Source organism: Rana temporaria, chromosome 12, assembly GCF_905171775.1.
Source record: "Rana temporaria chromosome 12, aRanTem1.1, whole genome shotgun sequence".
Taxonomy (NCBI): domain Eukaryota; kingdom Metazoa; phylum Chordata; class Amphibia; order Anura; family Ranidae; genus Rana; species Rana temporaria.
In genome coordinates, this window is record NC_053500.1 from 54,050,679 (window position 1) to 54,076,407 (window position 25,729).

Below are 25,729 nucleotides of genomic sequence, written 5' to 3' on the forward strand. Positions count from 1 at the left end.
AGTTGCCTATCTATAAAATGTCCAGGTCATAGGTAATACATTCCCATCCAACAGGTTAAAGATATCAGCATTACAGTATTTCATATCAACATCTTAATCTAAATATCTTTCCCCTCTCGGTTCTTAGCTCGCTACAAACATAGCCTACTCTCAGACTCATAGACCCACAGTAAGACCTCCTTCGGAGTATATCTGTGTAGTAGTAAAAATGTTAAGCCTTCCCGCTTCCCTTTTCCTTCTTTTCCAAAGAAAAAACCCTAATCCCAAACAAAAACAAAACAAAGCAAAAAAATTAAAATAAATAAATAAAAGCATTCTTATTTTCCTTGCACATCATTGGGTATTCTTTGTGGGATTAAAATGTACTACATTTACTAAGATCTGGGGCAAATTGTCTTGTGTGCCATAGGAACAACACAGTAAATCAACCCAATTGTGTTAGGTTACTAAAAGATTAGTGTTATTTTTTAAAGACTTTCATAGGAATTGTGGACCTATACAGTGTCCTTTATGTACCTAATGGTATAAATATATAAATGCATACACAGACAATAGAAAAGTGAATGTGTGGCTGCATATACATTTTTCAGGATATACAATGTTGACTTTTGTGTAAGGTAGCTGTATTTACATACGATATCTGTAGGCCAAGGACTGAATAATCTGAACAGGACTATTGTACTCTTTTTATAAGCAATCAAATTTTGCAGGTTTACAGAAAAAGTTAAAGCAAGTTGTCAAGTCACGCGAAAAAAGCAAAGGTTATGGCTCCTGTATGGCGTAAATGTACTGCTATGTATTGAATGCAATTCAGATACTGTAGATCAGTTCTGTTTAAGTTTATGAGTAAGGTGAAGGTTCTGGGTGTCACTGATATACCAATAACTGAATCTTATCTTATATTATTTATCTTAGATAAGACTGATTTGTAGGTTTTAGAACTAGCTGCAACTTTGATCTAAATCTTATAGCGCATAATGTTCTTGTTTTTCCCCTTTGCTAATGCATGTATAGAACAATAGAACTTTTTCTATTTTGCATTCACCAACTGTTCTTAAAGTTTACCCAAAGCCCATTTTTCTTTTTCTGACATAATGAAAGAGTTAAAGGGCATGTTTGCATTGCATTTTGTGTTCCCACAGTTAGAGATGAGCTTTATTCCATATGTATGGAGTGTTATGGCTTTTCCTTGCATCAGCCACTAAGTAGACGCACCCTCTCTGTTTGTCTTAGGAATCATTGAGATGGGGGCTGAAAGTCATGGGGAAATCCAAAATTCAAAATTTCACTGAAACAGGAATAAAGAGGAAAACTTATTTTGATAACTATTTAGGAAAGGATTTCCCTTACTTTGGAGGGTCTGCTTGTACTATTGAGTCTTGAGACAAGAGAAGAAGAAGAAAACAAGAGAAGTTTGTATTCTTTCTAACCCTATCTAAAATGGAAAAAAAGAGCAGTATACACTTTGACTAAGGCCTGGTTCACACCTTTTTGTGCGTTTTCAGTTTTGCAGAAACACACTACAGTCCATTAAACATGGTTTCCTATGGGTCACGTTCACATCTGTGCATTTTATAGAAAGGGCCTGGGAATTTTTTTCTGTTTTTTGGTTCCATAGACTTCAATGGATGAAAAGCATGTATTGAAAAATGCAAACTGCAACCTGCATAGGTGAGAATAAAGCCTTAAAACATGCTATTGCCTTGTTTAATGGTTTCTCGCCCAGCCATGGTGTCCGCTTAAGTGGGTCTTTATATCTGGGTAAATGGGACATACTTCCTGATTATGTTACCACTGTCCCGTTGGCTCCCAATTATGGCTAGAGACTGTTTTTGATAGGTTGGTCAAGGTGCAGGGAATGTGCAGTGAGCACACTCTCAGCACTCAATCAATCAATCATATGTCAATCAATTGACATATGTGGCATGTGGGCTTTAAGGCCCACCCGCTTTGCTGCACATTTTTTTCTACTCAATAATAGTTATTTGAAGTATTCTGAAATCCATTCTTCAAAAAACAATATCATATAATCTCATATCATGTCACAGTTTATATGGGTACAGTAACAATGCCATTTAAATTACACTTGGGCAATAAAAAAAATCAAGGTGGGAAAGCTCATCTCTCAATGAAGGGACTATGAGAATCTTCAAAGAATTTAGGGCCAGATTCACAAAAGAGATACGACGGAGTATCTCAGATACTCCGTCGTATCTCTCAGAGTATCTATGCGACTGATTCATAGAATCAGTTACGCATAGATAGCCAGAAGATGCAATAGGATGCAATACCGCGGCCGCCGCTGGGGGGAGTTTGCGTCGTAAACCAGCGTTGGGTATGCAAATTAGGACTTACGGCGATCCACGAAGATTTTTCCCGTTGTTACGTCGTCGCAAGTGTTAGATTTCCGTCGCAAAGATAGGGCACCTTTAATATGGTGGAAAAGTACTCCACCATGTTAAAGTATGCCCGTCTTTCCCGCGTCGCTTTTGAATTATTTTTAAAATTTTTATTTTTCCCGGCGTAAGTCATTTGATCACGTCGCGATTCACAAAACGTCGGCGCGTCGTAATTTCACGCAAAGCACGTCAGGAAATTTGCAACGGGAGCATGCGCAGTACGTCCGGTGCGGGAGCGCGCCTAATTTAAATGGTACCCGCCCCATTTGAATTGGGCCGCCTTGCGCCGGACGTGTTTACGATACACCGCCGCAAATTTCCAGGTAAGTGCTTTGTGGATCGGGCACTAAATCGGAAAACTTGCGGCGGTGTAACGTAAACGGGTTACGTTACGCTGCGCCCAAGCTACGTGAATCTGCCTCTTAAATTGTAATTAAATTACAAATTTTGTATGGTCATTACACTCTTGACCCCTAATATCTAGTAATCTCAGCAATATCATATGATCTCATATCATGTCAGAGTTTAACTACTTTAGCCCCGGAAGATTAGGCTGCTCAATGACCAGAGCACTTTTTACAATTTGGCACTGCGCTGTTTTAACAGGTAATTGCGCAGTCATGCAATGTTGTACTCAAACAAAATTTGCGTCCTTTTCCCCCACAAATATAGCTTTATTTTGATGGTATTTTATTGCCTCTGTGATTATTATTTTTTGCGATATAAATGGAAAAAGACCAAACATTAAGAAAAAAAATTATATTTTCTACTTTTGTTATATGTTATAGGAAAAATCCCACAAACTCAATTTTAGTCATACGTTTTGGCCAACATTTATTCAGCCACATGTCTTTGGGAAAAAATGTCAATAAGCATATATTTATTGGTTTGCGCAAAAGTTATAGCGTCTACAAACTAGGGTACATTTTCTTTAATTTACGCAGTTTTTAGTTTGACTGCCTATCTCATTTCTTGAGGTGCTAAATTGGCAGAACAGTAGAAAAAAAAAATGTCCCCATTTTGGAAAGCAGGCACCCCAAGGAAATTGCTGAGAGGCATGTTAAGCCCATTGAATATTTTATTTTTTTGTCTGGCAATTGAGTGATTGAAAAATTACAAAACAAATGAAAAATTACACAAAGTTGTCACTAAATTATATATTGCTCCCACATGCCATTGTTATATGTGGAATTACACCCCAAAATACATTCTGCTGCTCAGCACAAAACCCCCTAAATGACCCCATTTTGGAAAGTAGACAGCCCAAGCTATTTGCTGAGAGGCATGTTGAGTCCATGGAATATTTTATATTTTGCCGCAATTTGTGGGAATTTTTTTTTTTTTTGCACAAATTTGTCACTAAATAATATACTGCTCAAACATGCCATGAGCATATATAAAATGACACCCCAAAATACATTCTGCTGCTTCTCCTGAGTACGGGGATACCACATGTGTGAGACTTTTTGGGAGCCTAGCCGTGTACAGGTACCCCGAAAACCAATCACCGCCTTCGGGCTTTCTAAGGAGGTAAAATTGTGATTTTACTCCTCACTACCTATCACAGTTACTGAGCCCCTGAAATGTCCAGATGGCACAACCCCCCCCAAATGACACAATTTTGGAAAGTAGACACCCCAAGGTATTTACTAAGAGAGGCATGGTGAGTATTTTGCAGCTCTCATTTGTTTTTGAGAATGAACAATAAAAAAAAAATCTTTCTTTTTTAAATTTTCAAAACTTTGTGACAAAAAGTGAGATCTGCAAAATACTCACCATACCTCTCAGCAAATAGCTTGGGGTGTCTACTTTCCAAAATGGAATAATTTGGTGGGGGGAGTTGTGCTATCTTGGCATTCCATGGCCTCTGAAACTGTGATAGGCAGTGAGGAGTGGAATCAAAAATTTACACCCTTAGAAATCCTGAAGGCGGTGATTGGTTTTCGGGGTCCCGTACGCAGTTAGGCTCCCAAAAAGTCTCACACATGTGGTATCCCCATACTCAGGAGAATCAACAGAATGTATTTTGGGGTATAATTGCACATATGCCCATGGCATGTTTGAGCAATACATCATTTAGTGACAACTTTCTGTAATAAAAAATAAAAAAATTCCAGAAACTTGTGGCCTCAGAATTTAGGAGTGTCGAATGGTGGGCCAATAAGAGTAGAAACTTCCCAGATGGAAGTGGGGTAGACAATGGAGGGGGGGATTTACTAAAACCAGAGAGTGCAAAATCTGGTGCAGCTCTGCATAGAAACCAATCAGCTTCCATTATTTAATGTCAAAGCTTAATTAAACAAGCTAAAATGATAAGCTGTTTGGCTTCCATGCACAGCTGTACCAGTTTTCGTAAATCTCCCCCAATGTCTCAGCCCTGGTGGTCAGTGTGAGTAAAAATAATTATATAGTACCTGTGGTCAGTGAGTTGGAGGATTATTGCCATATAACAATATGTGTGTCAGCGGGAGAAATAGTGCCCAATTGTTTATATCAGTGGAAGGAATTATGACCCATGGTTGAAGTCAGTGGAAAAGATATTGCCCCATCATTGGTGTCAGTGGAAGGGAAAATGCCACATTCTCGGTGTCAGTGGGAGGAATAGTTCCCAGCTGTTTTTGTCAGTGGAGAGAATGCAAGCAAAGGGCAGCAGATCGGAAACCACTGTACTGTACTGTACTAGGACAATTAAAAATGAGGGTTGGAGAGTTCATCTCTGATGCCGCGTACACGCCATCACTTTATGTGATTAAAATGACCGTGTGTGGGGGAAAACATGGTTTTATGTCTTGTGAAAAACGACAAAAAAAAATGGAAGCATGCTTCAATTTTTTGTGTAGTTTTTCAAAACGTCGTTTTTTGTGTCAATTAAAATGATAGTGTGTGGGCAAATGACATTTAAAACAACGTTTTTAAACCCGCGCATTCTCAGAAGCAAGTTATGAAGCTAGCTTCAATGGAAAAGAGTGCTGAACGTAACCGCGCTTTGCTAGAGCATTTTGAAAAACCGATGGTGTGTAGGCAACGTCGTATTTGAAAATTAAGTTTCAAAAACGTTGTTTTATTTCATGATTTAAAACGTCGTTTTTTTTCATCACATAAAGTGATGGTGTGTACGCGGCATGAATGAAAGGACTTTGAGTACCTCTGTGATCCAGTGAATTCTGAATTTATATATTAAAAAATACATAAAAGCTCACCTCCAAAAGGATTTGAAATTAATTTTACACTCTCTAATTTATCTGTATTTCGATTTTCAAAATTGAGTACTGTCTGTGATACTTTTTTTATTTGCACTAACATATAATTTTTCATGGACAAGATTTTGAGGTGTGTCCCCTTCTTCAAGGTCCAATGATTCACAAAAGTTTTAGCAGAAGGTAAAATGTTAAAATTTTTGTGAATCAATACTGCTTGGACCTTGAAGAACGGGACACACCCCGAAAACTCGTCCATGAAAAACTATATGTTAGTGCAAATAAAAAAAGTATCAAGGACAGTACTCAATTTTCTCTGTCACAATTGAACTTATACAGCTACAATCACCTTAAGTATGATTATCAAAATGAAAATCTCTTAAATTAGTTGCTTTTAGGAACCAACTTTGAACACTGCAGAAGGCTGGTTAAGAAGTAAATTGGCCAGTTAACACATTTATGTGTTAACTGGCCAGAAATTTGCTTTCAGAAAATCATTTAGTATTCAGATTCTAATCAATATGCAATTGGCAATGAATGAACACAAAGTACCCAGAATTAGTGTAAAAGTAGACCTGCAAGTGTATGACTAGACTCTCCCTTACTAGGGACAATTTTGCAGAGATTAATATTTTTTTATCTTACCTGTTACACTTTGATTGGACTTCCCTTAAATGTCGGTATGGTTTTATAGTCTCTTGTTCTTTTTCAGTTCTTAAGATCAATTCCACAGTCTAATTTTGAGCTGTGATTTCTGGTTGTTGTGTATAATTTGAAAGTCTGGATTCTTCAGGATCTGGATTTCCTTTGTGTATAGGTCTTGTTTAAATTAATCCCACTTCTGGTTAATCTGTGCAATATTTCTAATTGTTCATGGGAAATTTACTTTCTGCTTTCTGGTATCCAAATTCTGAGGTTTACCAGTTATAAAAATTTGAAGACCTTGCAGTCCAAACTTGCTTTACTGATCGGTGGATGAAATCCTCGTTGATGTGGATTTTGAAATTCCAGAGATAACCCTCTGCTTTGTATTGATTATCTACCTGGGACTTATAATGTGAAGGTGTGTATCAGGATACCTATTTATACAGAGTCACTCTGTAATGCTTGTTGTCCGTGGGTCCATTTACAGAGATGAGGTTCCTCTTTTTAAAGATTTATGCTGTGTTTTGTGACTGATTTATACATTGGGATAATATGATATTATAAACTTTTCACTCTGAACTAGATTGAATTTGAAGTGAATTAGATGATTTAGAGTTGCTTATATAACAAGGACTAGATTAAAAAGAGAAAATACTTTGCTGCCTTAAGATAAAAGGATGAGAACATCTGCTCCCACGGTAGGCAGTTAATTATTCACTAAACTTTTTATGTTACTGTTGTATGTATTTGCAGTGTGTTTTATTGTATGCATAACAACCTAAAAATGATGCAGTGTTAAAAACACTTGAAAGTCTATTTTTCACAATGTTTAAGATGGGCATTTAAGGATAACGCTTTTTGCATGTTCAGGCATGCATTTAATAACCACTCCATGTATAATACATAAGCACACCTGTAGACTGTCCGGTAATGGATAAGCATTGGGTCCTCTACTGACAAACCAAAGAGAACTTTACCTTGTATTCTCCAAAAGGGCCCGTTCACACCAATGTATTTAAAAACAAATGAGCTTTTTGTTACATTTGTAACATGTTGCAGTTTAATTTAATGCAAGGCAATATACATTTTAAACACACTTTACCTGCCTTTTCCTCTTTTTTCTAATTTCCTCCCTGCTAAGGCTTCATGTACATGGGACATTGTTCAACCTCTCCTAAACGATTCAACTTGACAGCTAGAAACCGACGTCTAAAAACGGCCGTTTAGCCATGTTTGGTGCATGAAATGCCCCTAAACTCAGCTTCTGAACGATTTTTTTTGGGTTCCAAAAAAAGCTTTTAAACTCAACTGTCTAGAAATTATTATAAACGACCCTGTGTACATGTACTGATAAGATAACATAGAGGAGAGTTCAGGAGCAGTTAAAAAAATGCCCAACTGTTCCTAAACATCTGTTTACCAGCAGCAGTGTACACGAGACCTAACATATGAAATCATAGGCATGTGACTCAAAGCAGAATTGACTGTGTTCTTAACGTATTACCATTGACTATCATGAAATGCACATATTTTAACAACCGCACAAAAGATGTGGCAAGCAGGATTTTTCAAAAACACACTGCGTTGTACGTTTAATCAACACACGTAGGTAAAAAAAGGAGAGGAGTAAAATCACTTTCAAGGTGCTTTAATATTTTCCCCCAGGAATATACACACACGATCAAATAAAATGACAAATGTTATTACAAAAATCATCTTAAAAAGAGGGTAAACAGACCCCTCAAATGATAAAAACAACTACAAATGGATGTCATATAGTACATAATCAGCAAAAACCCATACACCTTCCCCAATATTAGATTTAATTAAAAGAAATATACACTATATTGTCAAAAGTATTGGGACACCTGCCTTTTCATGCACATGAACTTTAATGGCATACCAGTCTTAGGGTTCAATATTGAGTTGGCCCACCCTTTGCAGCTATAACAGCTTCAATTCTTCAGGGAAGACTGTCCACAAGGTTAAGGAGTGTGCCTATGGGAATGTTTGACCATACTTCCAGAAGTGCATTTGTGAGGTCAGGTACTGATGTGGACAAGAAGGCCTGGCTTGAAGTCTCCACTCTAATGCATCTCAAAGGTGTTCTATCGGGTTGAGGTTAGGACTCTGTGCAGGCCAGTCAAATTCCTCCATCCCAAACTCGCTTATCCATGTCTTTATGGACCTTGCTTTGTGCACTGGTCCAAACCATTTGGTGGAGGGGGGATTATGGTGAGGGGTTGTTTTGCAGGGGTTGGGCTTGGCCAAGAGGGAACTGTTAACCTCCCTGGCGGTACGATTACTTCAGAAAAAAGGTAGTATACTGTATGTAAGGTGTTTGTTTACCTTTTTGAATTTGGCGCTGGTTCTCCGCCCCTGTGCGTCGTAACGTCGCAGGGAACGGAGATCGGCGGCACACAGGGACACTGTGTGAATCGAGTGAGGTCCCGCTCGCTCACACAGCGATGCCACCGCTGGATCCAGGGACAAGGTAAGTAAACCATGCCTGTGGATTCAGCGAGGCGAGCCCGAGTCTGACTCGGGGTTACACCTGTGTGTACTGGGCAATGGTCAACGTGACAGAAAGTGAGAGGAAACCCTCAGGGGTTCCTATTATGTTTCTATCATATCCAAAGCTAAAAATAAAATATTTGGCTAGACTTACACTTAAAAAAATGAATAGCCAACTACCAACCAGACTAAAATGGCAATTTGTTTGTTATCTACATGGTCTATATAGAGCATTTTTGGGGGAAAGGGAGAAGGTGGGTTGTTCACAAGGCTATCAGTTGCTCTGTCCCTTAGTTGTCATGCCTTTTGGAAAAACCATGGATGAGCAGTAGACGGCTGGCCAGGACAGTAAGAAACTGTAAGGAGAACATTAGCAGTATACGCTGATCTTTCATTAGTCACACAAATGAGATAAACATATGTCATCATTTGACATTTTTAAGATAATGGTTGCTGACAGGTTCAGTGTGAGCAGCAAATAACTCTTTTCTATAAATTCCATACATTTTCTCTGTTTTACTCTGTTATCTGACATTTTCCTAGCCTGTTCTTTGACACAAAACATCATGGGAGAGAAAAGGAGCAGATAACAGCTATGTGTATCTAGCTATAAATTCTCTGCCCAACAGTTGATTATCATTCCAAGCTATATTTTTTATTTTATTTAATGAATGATGCTACCTTGTGTTTACAGTGCAGCACCTAGACTATCTGCTTCAAAAGTCATAAAACAACCATCTATTATTATTAACGTAACTATCCATGACAAGCAATTGACATAAGTAAACTTAGATAACAACTACATGTTGTACAAACTGTATTGTAATAGTATTAATACTAATAAATAGATATGAATGACTATATCCACATAGTTGATGATTTGACATGCATGGGACTGATTTGCAACCAGCAAAAATTCACTAATAATGTAGGAGTCTGGTAATATTTTAATCTTCCAAGGTAGTTCACTTATTTAACCACTTAAGCCCGGACCATTTGGCTGACCAAAGACCAGGCCACTTTTTGCAATTCGGCACTGCGTCGCTTTAACTGACAAATACGTGGTCGTGCGACGTGGCTCCCTAACAAAATTTACGTATTTTTTTCCCCCACAAATAGAGCTTTCTTTTGGTGGTATTTGATCACCTCTGCGGTTTTTATTTTTTTGCGCTATAAACAAAAATAGAGCGGCAATTTTGAAAAAAATTCAATATTTTTTACTTTTTGCTATAATAAATATCCCCCAAAAATATATATAATTTTTTTTTGTCCTCAGTTTAGCCACATATTCTTCTACATATTTTTGGTAAAAAAAAATTGCAATAAGCGTTTATTGATTGGTTTGGGCAAAAGTTATAGCATCTACAAAATAGGGGATAATTTTATGATATTTTTATAATTTTTTTTTCTAGAAATGGCGGCGATCTGCGATTTTTATTGTGACTGCGACTTTATGGCGGACACATCGGATACTTTTGACACCATTTTGGGACCATTGTAATTTTTACAGTGATCAGTGCTATAAAATTGCACTGATTACTGTAAAAATGACACTGGCATTGAAGGGGTTAACCTGTAGGGGTTGCTGAAGGTGTTAGGTGTGACCTAGGGGAGTGCTTCTAACTGTTAGGGGGTGTGGCTTGCCGTGACACGTCACTGATCACTGTTGATCAGTGACGATCAGCCGATGATAGGGAACAGACGATCGGTGACTTGTCACTAGGAAGAATGGGGAGATGTTGTGTTTACACTGACATCTCCCCACTCTTCAGCTCTGTGACCCGATCACGGGACATCGGCGGACATTGAGTCTGCGGGTGCCGCGGGCACAGTCATGGAGCTTTACGACAGGGTCGCGAGCGCGCCGGCGGCGTTGCACGACTACATGGCTGGCAAATTAAAGGGGACGTATATATACGCCCATATGCCCAGCCGCGCCATTCTGTCAACGTAAATCTGCGTGCTGCGGTCCTTAAGCGGTTAATGTATTCTTCTTTTTCATTTTCCTATAATTAGGAAAAAAGCACATGGCCCTTCAGCCAGAGCCACTGCACAGATAAATGGTATGTTCTTTAGCCCAGCTGATGGGCACCAGGCTGGGTGTATGCAATACAAGGGCATTATTTGTATGTTATTTACGTGTGTTCACCGTAGCACAAGTACAGTGGAAAAAAAAGACCAACCTCTGTTTTTTCTAAAAATATATTTAAATTCAAATGCTTACCAATTTTTTAAAAATAGGGAGTAGATCAACTGGGTCTTCCACTGTCATTTTATGGCTTATGTCTCTTCTGCAAAAAACAAACAAAACCTTTAGGTATTACCTTTTGGAGAGCAACGATTCTTCACAATTGTATTTTATTACTGTATTACTGTAGTAATACCTGTGTCATAGGATTTTGGGAGATTCCCATGTTCCACTTAAATGTAACCACAAGGGTTCCCGATTATTCAAATAAATAAGGATGCACACTAATGACAAGGGCCCCCAGTTGAATTAATCAATAAACTATGATAATGTAAGTACTGGACCTCGCAGAATCCAGTGGGCTGTTTATTAGCACCTGTATCCAAGTAACCAATTCATGTGGGCAGACCAATTCCACAAAAGTGGCTATCCTGATCTGCACCAAGGTGTTCATTTTCAGAGTACCCTTTCGATTTACCTGTCCAAATCATACTATTATACTGGCTGTTAGGTACAGTGCCTTGCGAAAGTATTCGGCCCCCTTGAACTTTGCGACCTTTTGCCACATTTCAGGCTTCAAACATAAAGATATAAAACTGTAATTTTTTTTGAAGAATCAACAAGTGGGACACAATCATGAAGTGGAACGAAATTTATTGGATATTTCAAACTTTTTTTTTTTTTATTCCACTTCAGCTTTAACCGAGCACTAGAGACCAGCTTATAGTATAATGCTTGCCTTCGTCTCCATTTACAGTTTTGCATCATCTGTGGTAATTTACATAATGTTTATTTCTCTCTCTTTTTTTTTTCCCTTCCTGCAAGGTACTTTTTTCTTAGAACTAGTTCACTAATACCTTCTCTTAACTGAAGTTCTACATAATCGAACCCCAAAACAGTATTACCTTCCACCCCTCTCGCCACACCCTCCGCCCCCCCCCCCACGTCGTGACTCCCAGGACTCTATAAACATTCTGATACAATTAATTCCGTATGTATTATTATTGTTATGTTTTGCCGTTATGGTAGCCCTATCCAAAAATATTCTTAGTTCTTAGTTGCATGGGCCTAGGTCGTTAAATTCTCAAAATGTTTCAACAACTTACCCTCAATTTTTCCACATAGCTCCATGTTTTTTTATACTCTTGCCACTTTTTCCATTTTTCTTTAAAGTCTTTATTTATCTCAACAACACTCTCCTTTAACTTTTCCATCCTATGGGTTTCCTCTACTGCATCGATCCATTCCCATATCTGCGGGCTTTCAGCTTCCTACTACTTTTTTGGTATAAGCCTTTTCGCAGCGTTAAGTAAGTGAGGTGTGAGAGACTGCTTGTATTTTTTAATTCCCTCTTGAGTTCCATGGAAGAGGACAACCCAGGGATATTTTTTGATCCCTTTTCCTGTGATCTCTTTTATTTGGCTTAATATGAGATCCCAGAATTTTTGGATTTTCGGGCTATTTCAAACTTTTTTAATAAATAGAAAACTGAAAATTGGGCGTGCAAAATTATTCAGCCCCTTTACTTTCAGTGCAGCAAACTCTCTCCAGAAGTTCAGTGAGGATCTCTGAATGATCCAATGTTGACCTAAATGACTAATGATGATAAATAGAATCCACCTGTGTGTAATCAAGTCTCCGTATAAATGCACCTGCACTGTGATAGAGGTCCGTTTAAAGCGCAGAGAGCATCATGAAGAACAAGGAACACACCAGGCAGGTCCGAGATACTGTCGTGGAGAAGTTTAAAGCTGGATTTGGATACAAAAAGATTTCCCAAGCTTTAACCTGCCTGGCGGTGTTCCCGAGTGTGACTCGGGGTGAGATTTTAAGGCTGCGAATGGTAACCCCGAGTCACACTCAGGCTTGCCTCGCTCAATGCAGAAAAAAGGTTTTCTTACCTTTTCTCCGCGATCCAGCGTTGAATCCTTGCAGTGCACGGCGGGCGGATGTCCGCCCGATGCTGTGTGTTCCCCTGATTCCCTTTCCTGCGAGCGTCGCGACGCAGGGGGCGAAAGGAGGGGGGGCGGCGCGAAATTCAAAACGTATAAGTAGAAACAAAGTATAACACAGTAAAAACACACTGATATCATTGGATAAAATTAAAAAAAAAATACAGTGACCTTTGATTGCCCCCCCCAGTGCTTTCCAGTGCCCTGTCTGCAGAATTACTGTACCATTACTGTACCAGTGTCTGTATATTGCACAGCAATAATGGCAAAGCGCGCCTCTGCATCAAACTCATTATGCGACCTGCTGCCAAACAGCGACAGCGATGCCGAATCCATTGCGGAGGAGCTGAGCGACAGCGACGTGTGGGAAAGTTCATCGTCGGATGCAGAAAGTGATGTGGTTGACGATCCTGCACCTGTGCCCAGCGACGTGCGGACCTGGTGCGCAATTGATTGCGCTACGGAGCACGTAGCGCCCCCTAGGTTTCCGTTCACAGGATCACCTGGAATAGAAGTGGACATAGAGGATGACAATCCCTTAGAATACCTCCGACTATTTTTGACCGATGAGGTGATCGACAAAATTGTTTTGGAGACCAATCGGTATGAAGAACAGCAATCTGCTACCCAGCAGTTATTTTCAAGACGCAGAAAATGGGAGCCTGTGACCAGCGAGGATATATGGAAATTCCTTGGCCTCCTAATTTTGCAGGGAGTGGTGGGAAAACCACTCCAAAAGTGGTACTGGACCACAAATAAATTATTGGCCACACCTTTTTTTGGAACAGTAATGTGCGAATATCGGTTTTCACTTATAATGAAATATTTGCACTTTGCAAATAATGAGGAATTTGACGAACGGTCTCATCCAGCTCCAAAGCTTAAATTTTTTTGGGATATTTACCAAATGGTCCTGCAGAATTTCCAGCGGACCTACATACCTGAGAGGGACATTACAATAGACGAAAGTCTCATGGCCTACAAAGGTCGCCTAAGCTAGATTCAATTCATTGCGTCTAAGCGCGCTCGCTTTGGGATAAAATCCTTTATGTTATGTGAGTCCAGCTCTGGATATATTTGGAACTCAGTACTTTATACTGGCAAAGGGACCAAATTCTCACAGAGATTCAGTGACTATGGAATGGCAACCGCGTCAGTGCTTTCATTGATAGAGCCCTTGCTCAACCAGGGCTACTGTATCACTACGGACAATTTCTATACGTCCCCAGAACTATACGAGTTCCTACTTCTGAATAGGACAGACGCTTATGGGACTGTGAGGCCTAACCGGCGTGACATGCCGTCAAGATTTCCAAACAAAAAGCCCCGGGAAAGGACAAGTAGCTGCATGGCAAAAGGGGAAAATGTTGGCTCTGAAGTGGCGGGACAAAAATGACGTTTCCCTTTTGAGCACGGTCCACAACACCTCGACCGCCATGGTCCATACCAAAGGTGGAAAAGACGTTCTAAAGCCACAGGTGGTGTTGGACTACAACCACACGATGGGAGGTGTGGACAGGACTGACCAGGCCATGACTTTTTACCCTGCAATGAGAAAGCAGCAAAAAAATATTATAAAAAGATTTTCCGACATCTTTTGGAGCAATGTCTTTGGAACTCTTTCATCCTGCTCAAAAAAAAAATGTCAGGTCTATGGTCCATGCGGACTTTATGTGGAAGGTGGCTGAACAAATTTTCCTCAAAAACCAAACACCAACGGCGGTAAACCGTTCTGGACGACGGGCTTCTGGGGTTGTAAATCCAGAGCGACTAACTGGTCGTCATTTTTTGGACCACGTACCACCCACTCCAAAAAAAGCAGCACCCACACGGATGTGTGTGGTTTGCTGCTCCAAGCGCGACGCCAGCGGAAGGAAAATTCGCAAAGAAACGCGCTACTGTTGTCTCGACTGTGATGTTGGACTTTGCGCCATACCGTGCTTTAAGGATTTCCACACCCGAGACATTTATTGAATTATCATTTTGCACCCCTGTTTGACCCCCCAAAAAATCAGAGTATCTGAATATATTATTTGTTAAAATGTATTGAATAAAAACTATTGTTAAATTATTATTTGTTATTATTTATTATATTATAATTTATGATTTTGTGTTTCAAACTTTGTCATAGTCTATTAGAGACTCTGGTTTGGACAGATTTAGGTGAGTTATTCCTAAGAATTGCAGGCCTGCAATCTAAAACGCCAAATTTCCATGCAAAATAATGGTACCGCTTTCAGCACCTTTTTTCAGAAAGAATCATACCGCCAGGGAGGTTAAACATCCCAAGGAGCACTGTGCAAGCGATAATATTGAAATGGAAGGAGTATCAGACCACTGCAAATCTACGAAGACCTGGCCGTCCCTCTAAACTTTCAGCTCATACAAGGAGAAGACTGATCAGAGATGCAGCCAAGAGGCCCATGTATATAGCAAGGGCAAAAATGCTTGCAAAACTTCATCTGTGGGGATACAAATCTGGGCCCTGAACTGGTATCTTAGGGAGAAGACTACATGTCATATTTTCTCCTTTTAAAGTGGGTGTAAACCTACTTTAAAAACAAAACAAAAACTAACACCTGAAAGACAGAGGCATAATGAGCTAGTATGCATAGCATACTAGCTCATTATGTAATACTCACCTGGGATCGAAGCCCTCACTGCAGTGCCCGACACAGCACCCGCTGGCGACATGTCATCCCGGAGTTACTTCTGGGTATTGGAATGCGCGCGGGAGCCTCCAGTCACGGCATGACCTCCTTTAGATACAGCACAATCGCCGTTTCTAAAGTGCGCCTGTGCTGTTGTCTACGATGCATGCCCAGTAGACATTGGCGCAAGTCTCTATCGTAAATATCTCCTAAACCATGTAGGTTTAGGAGATATTTCTAGCACCTACAGGTAAGCCTAAATCTAGGCTTACCTGTAGGTAAAAGTGGTTGTACAACCACTTTAAGGTAAATACTAAAAGAATAATAAACTGAAGAAGCTGGAAATTATGGAGTTTTACAGTTATGACTTTGCTTCCTCATGGATTCCATTGAGATGCGTGGTATGGGGGGTGGGTAAAAGATAGGGGGCGCTATTAATTAATAAAAATAACAATGAAAATCATAGGACTGCACTCCTGAAGTCACTAATCCTTATCAAATAAACAAATATGCACAAAACATTATCAAACAACATATGATTAAAAAATATTGTGAAATATCAATTAGTGCAAATAATATTCAGTCCCAATCTTAAGCACAAAAAAATATTATGATAATAAATCAAAGTCCATAAAACACCAAACGTCCATTCCGTGCTTGCTGTGATATACTGATAGAAAAGTAATCCTTCACCAAACTTGAATAAACACCCAAAGTGACTGGATAAGTAATCTGCTTACCAGAGCACATTGACTCCTTTACTCAAAAAGAGAGTCAATGAGAGCTTATGCAGGGTAATGCCTGCTCACATAGGCTGAAATGGAGATATTAGGCGACTTCCTCCTTAAAGGTCTCGGCCGGATATGAAATAACAATTGAAACATCCATAGCGTAATTTCGTTTAATAAAAAAATGAGCAAAGATAAAACTTAGCCAAATGGCTACTCACATTTAAAAGTGCCTATCCCGGCACTGGGGCTGCTATGGCAGATGCATTTTCCAATTAGTCTTGCCAGTCCAACTTACATTTTAGGACATGGCATCCCACTTTTATTAAACAGAACAGCTCACAGACACAGGGTTGAAGGCTCCATCCCACCCAAAACACTTTGGAACCTTCAAGCTCCAGGCACCAGTCCAAGTTTACAGATTCCAAAGAAAGCCCAAAACACAGCTTTCTCTGCTCAGAAACAAATAGTCTGGGACCATCCATTGCTCTCTATGGAGCCGTGGATGTCAGTGGGCATGTGTCTGCTAACACCTGCCAGCATCTGGTCTGATCCTGTCCGCTAAAAATAGACAGATGGAAATTCATTCCCCATCCATCTGACGATTTGGATCAGGTAACAGTCGGATGGAAAAAGACAGGTGGTCCATTTACATCCAACACCCCCAGAGAGAACAACAGGCTGTGTCTGTGTCCACTCTACATCAGCCGAGAGGACATAGACCTGTCATCTGTCTGCTGAGTGGGGATTAGCAGAGAGATCCCCTGCTGAGTGGCAGGTTCCGCTGGGAGACACCCCTTTCCTCTGGTGTGAAAGAGGCCTTAATGCAAATCCTGTGTTATTTTCCCCTACATTTTCACAGTGGCAAGGCCTTGCACTGTCACAGTTGATTTGTACATTCATCTTTCAGATTGAAATCGTAAGTGATTTGTCAGTAAGTAGTTATAAAATCTAGCTGTATAATTGTGTTGCAGTGTACTTGTTAGAACATCGGCTAACACCTTTAATATCTAAACTTTTAGATATCAACACATACAGACTATTTGAGAAACCCTTGTTATATGTAACCTTTAGCATGCTTTTTTTATGCTCTATTTGATATCCTCATATTAGGTAGATATGTGCATTCGTTTTCGTCCGAATTTCGGGTATTTTCATTATCGTTTTAACAAATGAAAACGAAAACGCAGAATCCGAAATCCAAAAGATCCGACATAAAAAATGCTTTATTTTCGTTTTCGTTGCTACAGTTTGATGTAGATGGGAGATTCGACATGACGCTGACAATAGCAATCTGTGTCTATCGAACCTGTGGTCGAATGTGTCTAACCTTATCTCTATTAGTCCAAGATTATTCTACATAGAGAGGAAAGATTTGACATTATAGAGACAGTGTTGAGGTAGACCATTCGACATGAACAACGAAGATTCGACTAAGCAGCGAAAAACATACTAATGTCGAATCTGTCATTAAAGGCTTATGGTGTCTGTCGAAAGTTCTAAGAAGATTCGACAAGCAGCTAAACTGTACAACGCCACAAATGCTTAGCCCATAGGCTATAGAAAAATTTGAATGTTGGTTGACTGGTAATAATAATTTATAAATATAATTATTACTAGTGTAGCACTACCCCTGAAAGAGCTGTTGATTTGTTTTGGGCGGCATGTTACCTCTATTCCTCCGCTGTCTAGGGTGCTGGATGAGAGCTAAAACAAAGTCAATGTCCACACGTTGCGTTCCTTTTTCTTTGCTTTATTTACCGAACGTGGCAAAAGAACGAACAATAGATTGAAGAGGTGAAATAGGGTATAGGTAGTGGGTTTAGATGTAGAGCTTGATCAGAAGCACTCCTGCTCCCAAACAAACTCTCGTCGCCACTCTAGCCAGAGTGGGTAGTGTGCCCCTGGATAGGCCTCTCTCACTAGTCCTAGCAGCCAGGGCGTCACATGGAACTTTGGCACAGTCTCTGCCACTGACCTTCCCAAAGGTGGAGATATGTTCGGTGCAGAATCCTCTCAGTTTAGGATTAAGGAACCCGGATCTCTTCTTAAAGTAATTACTTGTGAATTCAGGAAACTGACAGGCGACCACTGCTCAGCCTTTCAGTATTAGTGTGTCCTTCAATGTAGTCTAAGGCCTCTCCTGAGATACCAGCCTCATGCTCGGTGCTCACCAGAACAGATACTTCATTCAGTGGCTTCCTCCCTCTAGGACAGACAGCACAGGACCACTTTGTTAATGTAGACCCAGTCTGACTACTGGGCCTACCCGGCAAATCACGATTCCAGACCAACGTGGTCCTGGAGCCAGGAACTCTGAACACACACCCCCGGCCAGGAGGGCCACACACAGGAGTGGTGGGACGACTGCCCAGGGCAGACGACGATGACCCAGAACCTGTGATGTCTGTCCCTTAAAGACTCTCCCGCAGCATGCACAGCGAGGCGACCAACCCCCACTGATTGGCCGCTGACAAAGAATACCCAATACATCGTGATCTGACTGCTGCCACCCTTGGCCTGGGGTGGAACCAACACACCAGACAACAATAGTGGTCACCTGCAGTACAGCCAAACAAAACAAATAGGTCAGAGGTAACTAATACTCTGACTAACCTCTAAATTTAAAGCAGGGCCAGCAGAGAAAACAGCTGCCCGCTACACTAGTGTCATACAACATTAGAATTCTTCTAAAGCTCGTAGGCGGTCTGCATCTCTTCTGGGGAGGTGCATCTATTCTGTATCTTTTGGTGACCATTGTTACCAGCAGAGAGAGTAATGCAAAAATCCCAAATGTTATGGTTGTCCAGATTTTCCTCCTTTCCAGATAAGGAAAGGAGGCAAATCTTCCAATGTGGAAACCTTTAAGTGATAACCGAGTCTCCCTCACTTTCTATTGCCATTAAAAATTACATTGGTTTTACCCCTTCCCTATCCAAAACTAAAACAAACCTTTTGGCTTTACATATACTTTAAAATAAAGCACCAAGTTTAGCATGGCAGACTTGCCATTTATGCTGCTTCAAACAAACATTGTTGGATTTGTTCAAGTTCTACTATATCATAGCTTCTTGACTTTTTTTAATAAAAATATAAAACCTATGATACATTATTTTTTTATTGTATTATAAAGCTTACTATTTATATTATTTATAATGCTTAAAAAAATATGATTCATTTTTTATAATGCTTATTATAAAGCTTAATACTTTATAATGCATATTAAAAAGGGAGTTACATTCATTGCCCTATAATGTGCTACTGTCATAATCATATGACACTGCCAGGTAACCATATGGTAATCTTCCACTGTTAATCCTCTCCAAACATTTTCTGCAAAGTTAATAAAGTACAGTCATTTGTGCTTCTCCTTAATAATTTATATTTCATTTTACGTAATATAAAATTAGCATTCTTCATTACAAACTTTTTAATTATATCTATTTATACCGTTTACAAATTACCACATTGCATAATGACATGAGAGAAAAACACATTGTTAGTGCATGAATATTGACTATACAGAGCAGAAAAAAAAATGTCAACCGACTCTTTTCTAGAGAGGTCATATTTTGGTTATGTCTCAAGTGGTATACCCACTTTAAACTGGAGAGGCTCTATAGTGACAGCAATGTTCCCTTATGAGTGATGTGTGTTATGCAAATGACATAAGTTTGTGGTAAAATTTTCGGCCAGTGTGTCCTGGTTTTGACAACCCATTCATTCATTTCCAATGCACATATATGCAAGTACTTGCAGCATCGATCAAATGACACACCACAGATGTTTCAAAGGATTATCATCATGGTGTAAGTAGAAAACGGAAGGAGAGTCAATTGTGAAAACGGTCAAAGATACTATATTTAGTTACATGTGCCAAGAAGCAATGTGTTGGATCTAACCCAGATGCCGTCGTATCTTGTTTTAAGGATTCAAAACAAAGATACGACGTGGGAAATTTGAAAGTACGCCGGCGTATCAGTAGATACGCCGGCGTCCTCGCTTTGTGGATCTGCCCCAGACTTTTCAGAGTACTGTTTCCAATTAAAATTTCCCTAAAACATGGTTGAATATAAGAATTCAAAATATTCATATGTAATATTTCACATGTATGCAAACATCTCAATACAGTGCACTTCAAAATAAACATATAACAAATGTAAAACGTAACATAGCATGATAGATTAAACTCTAAATAATCTAAAAAAATGTTTACATTCATCACACTATCTTCAGTGATATGCAAATCCCATCCACCTTTAATGAATCCTTCTATTTGTGAAGGATTAATGTGTTGATGTGTTGATTAATGTTTCATTGACAAGCAACACCCAATGTCCAATAATTCCACCACCTTTGTGCAGACATGGTACTCTGAGGGCTTAAAGAGGTTAGCATTCCCTCTCCAGTGTGTTTCTTCCCCAAATATAAATCGCTTTGAAGTAGGGTGGCTTCCACAACGCCTAAACTATATTCCCTACCTGACTCAGAGCTTGTTCCTTTAATTGTCACTATTCATATAACATGCCAAGTAGATGAAAAATGCCACATAGTGTAAAGCCATAATATTTTTACAAAAAACATAAAATAGATAAGCCACTCACATAAGTACTCTTAATTGCACTGATATAAATTGCTTAGACAATATACTGCACTATCAGACTGGATCAATGTAAACAGCCATGGAAACAACCCAAAAAGGACTAACAGTAAGGTGAGTGATGTAACTACACCTCCCAACCTGTTTCATCACAAGTCCTCTGGTGATGCTATACTATGTCTCGTCTGCAATTAAATACCGCTTGCTCACAATTCTTTAAAACGTTATCTTCACAAGTCCCGACATTTGACAGTTAGACTGGGGGGGTTAAGCCCTGGCAAGAATTTGACTTGGATGGAAGTACCTGCACTTCAGCTCTGTTGCTACCATAGGATTCCTTTAATGTTCTTTAGTTTCTTCATTTTCCAAAAAATTACAACTTCAAAAAAACTCACCATGCCTCTTACTAAATACCCCAGATGGTATACTTTCCAAAAAAAATAAGGGTATTTGGGGGGAGTGTTTGTACTGTCTTGTCATTTTAAGGACCTCAAGAAATTAGATCATTATGAGGCCATCAAGTACACCATTATTGATCAATTTTCAAATATATATACCACAGTTTGTAGACTTTATAACTTTCACACAAATCAATTGATATACACTTATTGGGATTTATTTTTTTAACCAACGACATGTTGCAGAATACATATTGGACAAAAATGTATGAAGAAATTAGATTTTATTGGATATGTTGTAAAACAGAAAGTAGAAATGTATTTATTTATTTATTTTCAAAAATGTTGGTCTCTTTTAGTTTACATAGCAAAGAATAAAAAAACCCATTGGTGATCAAATACCATCAAAAGAAAGCTATTTGAACAAAAAAATTATGTGTTGCATGACCGCGCAATTGCCAGTTAAAGTAGCAGTCATTAAGGGATAAAACCTTCTGGAGGACAAGTGGTTAAGCAAATCCAAACTAATCCAATCATGTGAAAGGCAAATTCCTGTTTATGTATTTTATTGGCACATGGTTGTGTATTCAAAATGAACAAGAGTTTGCTTTTTATATGATTAGATAACTGAAGTGAATGTACGTAAACGTTTTGAGTTAAGATTTTAAGCTCCTTAAGTAAATCAGCCTCTACATGTATCACACAATAATATATATTAAAAAGTTAACCCTAACCTTTAAAATAAGAAAACGCTACAGAAATATTGCCCTCATTGGGGTCTGAAATATCTCTCCAGCTCTGTATCAAAATCTAAGGCAACCCTAAAAATTAAGAAACTAAATATAAAACTTGATATCTATATACACAAAAATATATTAAATATACAACTATTTCATGTATAATTTGAAACCATTATAATATAAATCAAAATATGAGTATATATACATATAGATTGTGCACTCGTTTTCCCCGGAGCTCTGCTGATGATTTCCATCATTTAGTCATGTGCAAGCAAAAATGCATTTTTTTTTCTTGCACCTGATTGGATGATGGAAATCAGAGGAGCTTCACCACATTCACTAAGTTCTGGGGGAAATGAATGAATGCAACTACACAGTCTACTTTCCTTTAGTAAATCAACCTAATTGACTCCAAATCAGAGGATATTTCATACTCCAAGAAAAAAAAATGTGTGTGTCTATATATATATATATATATATATATATATATATATACTGTATATAATGTCTAAATTTGACATGTTCTCTTCTGAGCTACAATTTGTATATAAGCTGCTTCCTATTGGGTGAATCCATTAATTTTCTACTAATCTTTTGAATAACCTCCAAGTAAAAGATGATTTGTGAAGAAAATAGTGGTTGTAAACCTCAGACATGAAATCTGAACAAAGCACACATTGCTATAGTGTTTACTTGCCTCTCTCCAAAGCACAGGGTGCAATTTTCCCCAGCTGTCTGGTTCCTCTGCTATCTGCAGATTCATTTCTCACAAGTTTTCTTCACACCAAGAGGTAAAATAGTGATGGGGAGGGACCTCCAGCCTGTGATTGACTGCCTTAGCTTTGTTCCTGTGTGAAGGGGGATGTTTCCCTTCCTTCCAATCAGCTCCCAAGAATCTTGTAAAACTGCAGCTCCCCACCCCCTTGCTTTTGTGAGTCTGTGAAAATCCTTTTTATCTCTGAGATTTTCCAAGGTTGTACAGGACATATGGCTGCAAATAAACAGGCACAACTTATGACGGAGGATATGTTTCATCTCAGTGTATCACCGGAGCTTAGTCACTTCACTGGTTATAGAGTAGCTAAGGGCTTACAGCCACATTAACCTAAATGTTCATTAAAGATGAGTTTCTGGAATGAGTTTCCGGAATGGGAAGGGGAAGAAAGAAACTATTGCATTTTTTTTCTTCAAATGAATTAGTGAATTGGGAAGGTGTAGGGGTGGGGGGCTTTTGATCTAATATAATTAGTTTAAATAATATAAGTTATATTATTGTTATTTAATTATGTTATTAGTAATATATTTCATTATATTAATTATTATACTGTACTATTAACAATATTGTTATAATATATAATAATATTTAAATATATTAGTTTGTGCTTAATATTTAGTTAATAGTTGTGCCTTTAAAATATTACCCATTACTGCTTTACCACTTTCCTTTTCCAAATTTTTGGGGGCTCTAGAAATGTAGAAAAGCACAGATGAGGTTTACATGCATGCTTCAAACAGTAGTTATAAAAGTAAGGTACACAATTTGGCTTTATGTTGCTACTGTTGATGGAAGGAAAGCTCACTTACAAAAAAGCTCACTTACAAAAATAAAGAAGGCAAACAGGGTTAAAAAAAAAAAAAAAAAAAAAATCTGAAAAATATAATGGGTTTGTTAATTAAAATAAAGGATGTTATACTTACTATACTGTAATATAATTCCATATAAGTGTAGTTTCTCATATATGCCTGAAACTTGTCTTAAAAGTAATATTTTCATTTCTTTTTTTTGTTTGTTTTTAATTACTTAGATTTCTCAAATATGATCTATTTCAGAAAAGCAAAGGCCCTACAAAAAAAAATGTTTTATGTCACACAATATTTGTGCAGCAGTTTTTCAAAACGTATTTTTTTGGGGGAAAAAGGTGCAGTTTACTGACATTTAGTGCACACAAACACAATATAATACCTAATTGTTTGGTAATATATAAAAAAAAAAAAAAAAATGATACATAACCCAATTTTTGTGTAAAATATAAAAGATGTTACACAGAGTAAATTGATACCAAATTTTAGTATCCATAGGCAACACTTTAAAAGCTTTTACAGGTTATCAATTTAGATTTACAGAGGAGGTCTGGTGCTAGAATTACTGCCTATGATCTGACATTCACGATGATACCTCACATGTGTGGGATGATCGCTGTTTGCGTGCATGCAGGACCAACCTGACTGCGCATGAGCACGGGAGGACGGGGGCACTATTGATTTATTTATTTTTACACTGTTGCTTTTTTTGATCACTTTTATTGCTGGCACAGGGTGTGATCATATGGGTTTCCTGGTGGGAAGGAGGGGACATTACCTTCTACTTCTTGTAATAGCAATCGAGCAGCTAGTTAGCCTTACCGATTGCTATTACACGAAAGCTGACTGGCGGCTCCAAAAAAAAAATACCGGGGCGATGCCTGCAGCTGCAATTTATACTTATTAAAATTCATGAAGAAGTAGAAAATATATATATATATTTTTTAAATGTGTTTCTTCATTTATATAACAAAAATGAAAAGACAAAGTGGTAATCAAATACAACCAAAAGAAAAATTATATAAATTTCCTTTAGGTACAGCGTTGCATGACCGTGCAATTACCAGCTAAATTAGCGCAGTGCTAAATAGCTAAAAATGGCCTGGTCATGAAGGGGAGGTAAAACCTTCTGAAGCTGAAATAGTTGAACAAAATATACATATCTGTTCAATATTAAATAAAGATTTATTGGGAACTACCATTTTTTTTGTAATGTCAATGGCACAACACCAATCAAAGCTGGCCAGACACAGACTCACACTGTAGAGAGCATACATCGGCAGAGTAATAGAAGTACCCCCCCAATGATCTTTCTTGCAGATGCCAAGGAACAGGGGGAAATCATGTGACCACACAACAGCGCTGCAGGAATGAAGTACTTAAAGTCAGTGGCAGCCATTTATAAGGGTTGCAGGGGCGCAGCCCCCCTAATCCATGCGCCCGTCCCCTAATCTCCATGCAGGGTGCCAGGCGTATGGATTTGAATGTTTTTTTGAAGCCAATTAGGCTCTAATTGGCTTCAAAAAGGGTGGGCTCAGGGCACAGAGCCTTCCTACTTGTGTGACATTAGCAATTGAATGTTCCCAATGTCTTTATGCTTCTCCTTCTGGCCAATCAGGAAGACTAATGCCGCGTACACACGATCGATTTTCGGCATGTAAAAAACAAAGTTTTTCAGCCTCTTCATCATTAAAACGACTTTGCCCACACACGATCATTAAAAAAAAATGCTCTTGCAAAGCGCGGTGACGTACAACACGTACGAAGGCACTATAAAGGGGCAGTTCCATGCGGATGACGCCACCCTTGGGGCTGCTTTTGCTGATTTCGTATTAGTAAAAGACGATTCACGCTTTTTTGTCTGTTACAGCGTGATGAATGTGCTTACTCCATTAGGAATGCTAGTTTTACCAGAACAAGCGCTCCCGTCTCATAACTTGCTTCTGAGCATGCGCGGGTTTTTCATGTCGTTTAAGCCTACACACGATCATTTTTACAACCTGGAAAACTACATAGTTTAAAATGTTGTTAAAAAATGCAGCAAGTTCGAATTTTTTTTTGTCGCTTTTCAGAACCCGAAAAATTATGTGAAGCCCACACACGATCGTTTTAAATAAAAAAAAATTTAAAACGTTG

At 38.8% G+C, this 25,729-nt stretch overlaps 1 protein-coding gene across 2 annotated transcripts in view; it reads right to left on the bottom strand.

The window, feature by feature from the left end:
• Positions 1–25,729, bottom strand: part of LOC120919311 (proton channel OTOP2-like) — a 57,869-nt gene that overhangs the window by 30,891 nt on the left and 1,249 nt on the right. Inside the window, exon 2 of one of the 2 annotated variants that reach the window (XM_040331405.1) lies at positions 10,980–11,046. In XM_040331405.1, the coding sequence (XP_040187339.1) occupies positions 10,980–11,027 (48 nt within the window). In that variant the 5' untranslated portion in view covers positions 11,028–11,046. Of the gene's footprint in view, positions 1–6,241; positions 6,745–10,979; positions 11,047–25,729 lie in introns of those variants that run through there. The other variant, XM_040331406.1, reaches the window with a different exon arrangement.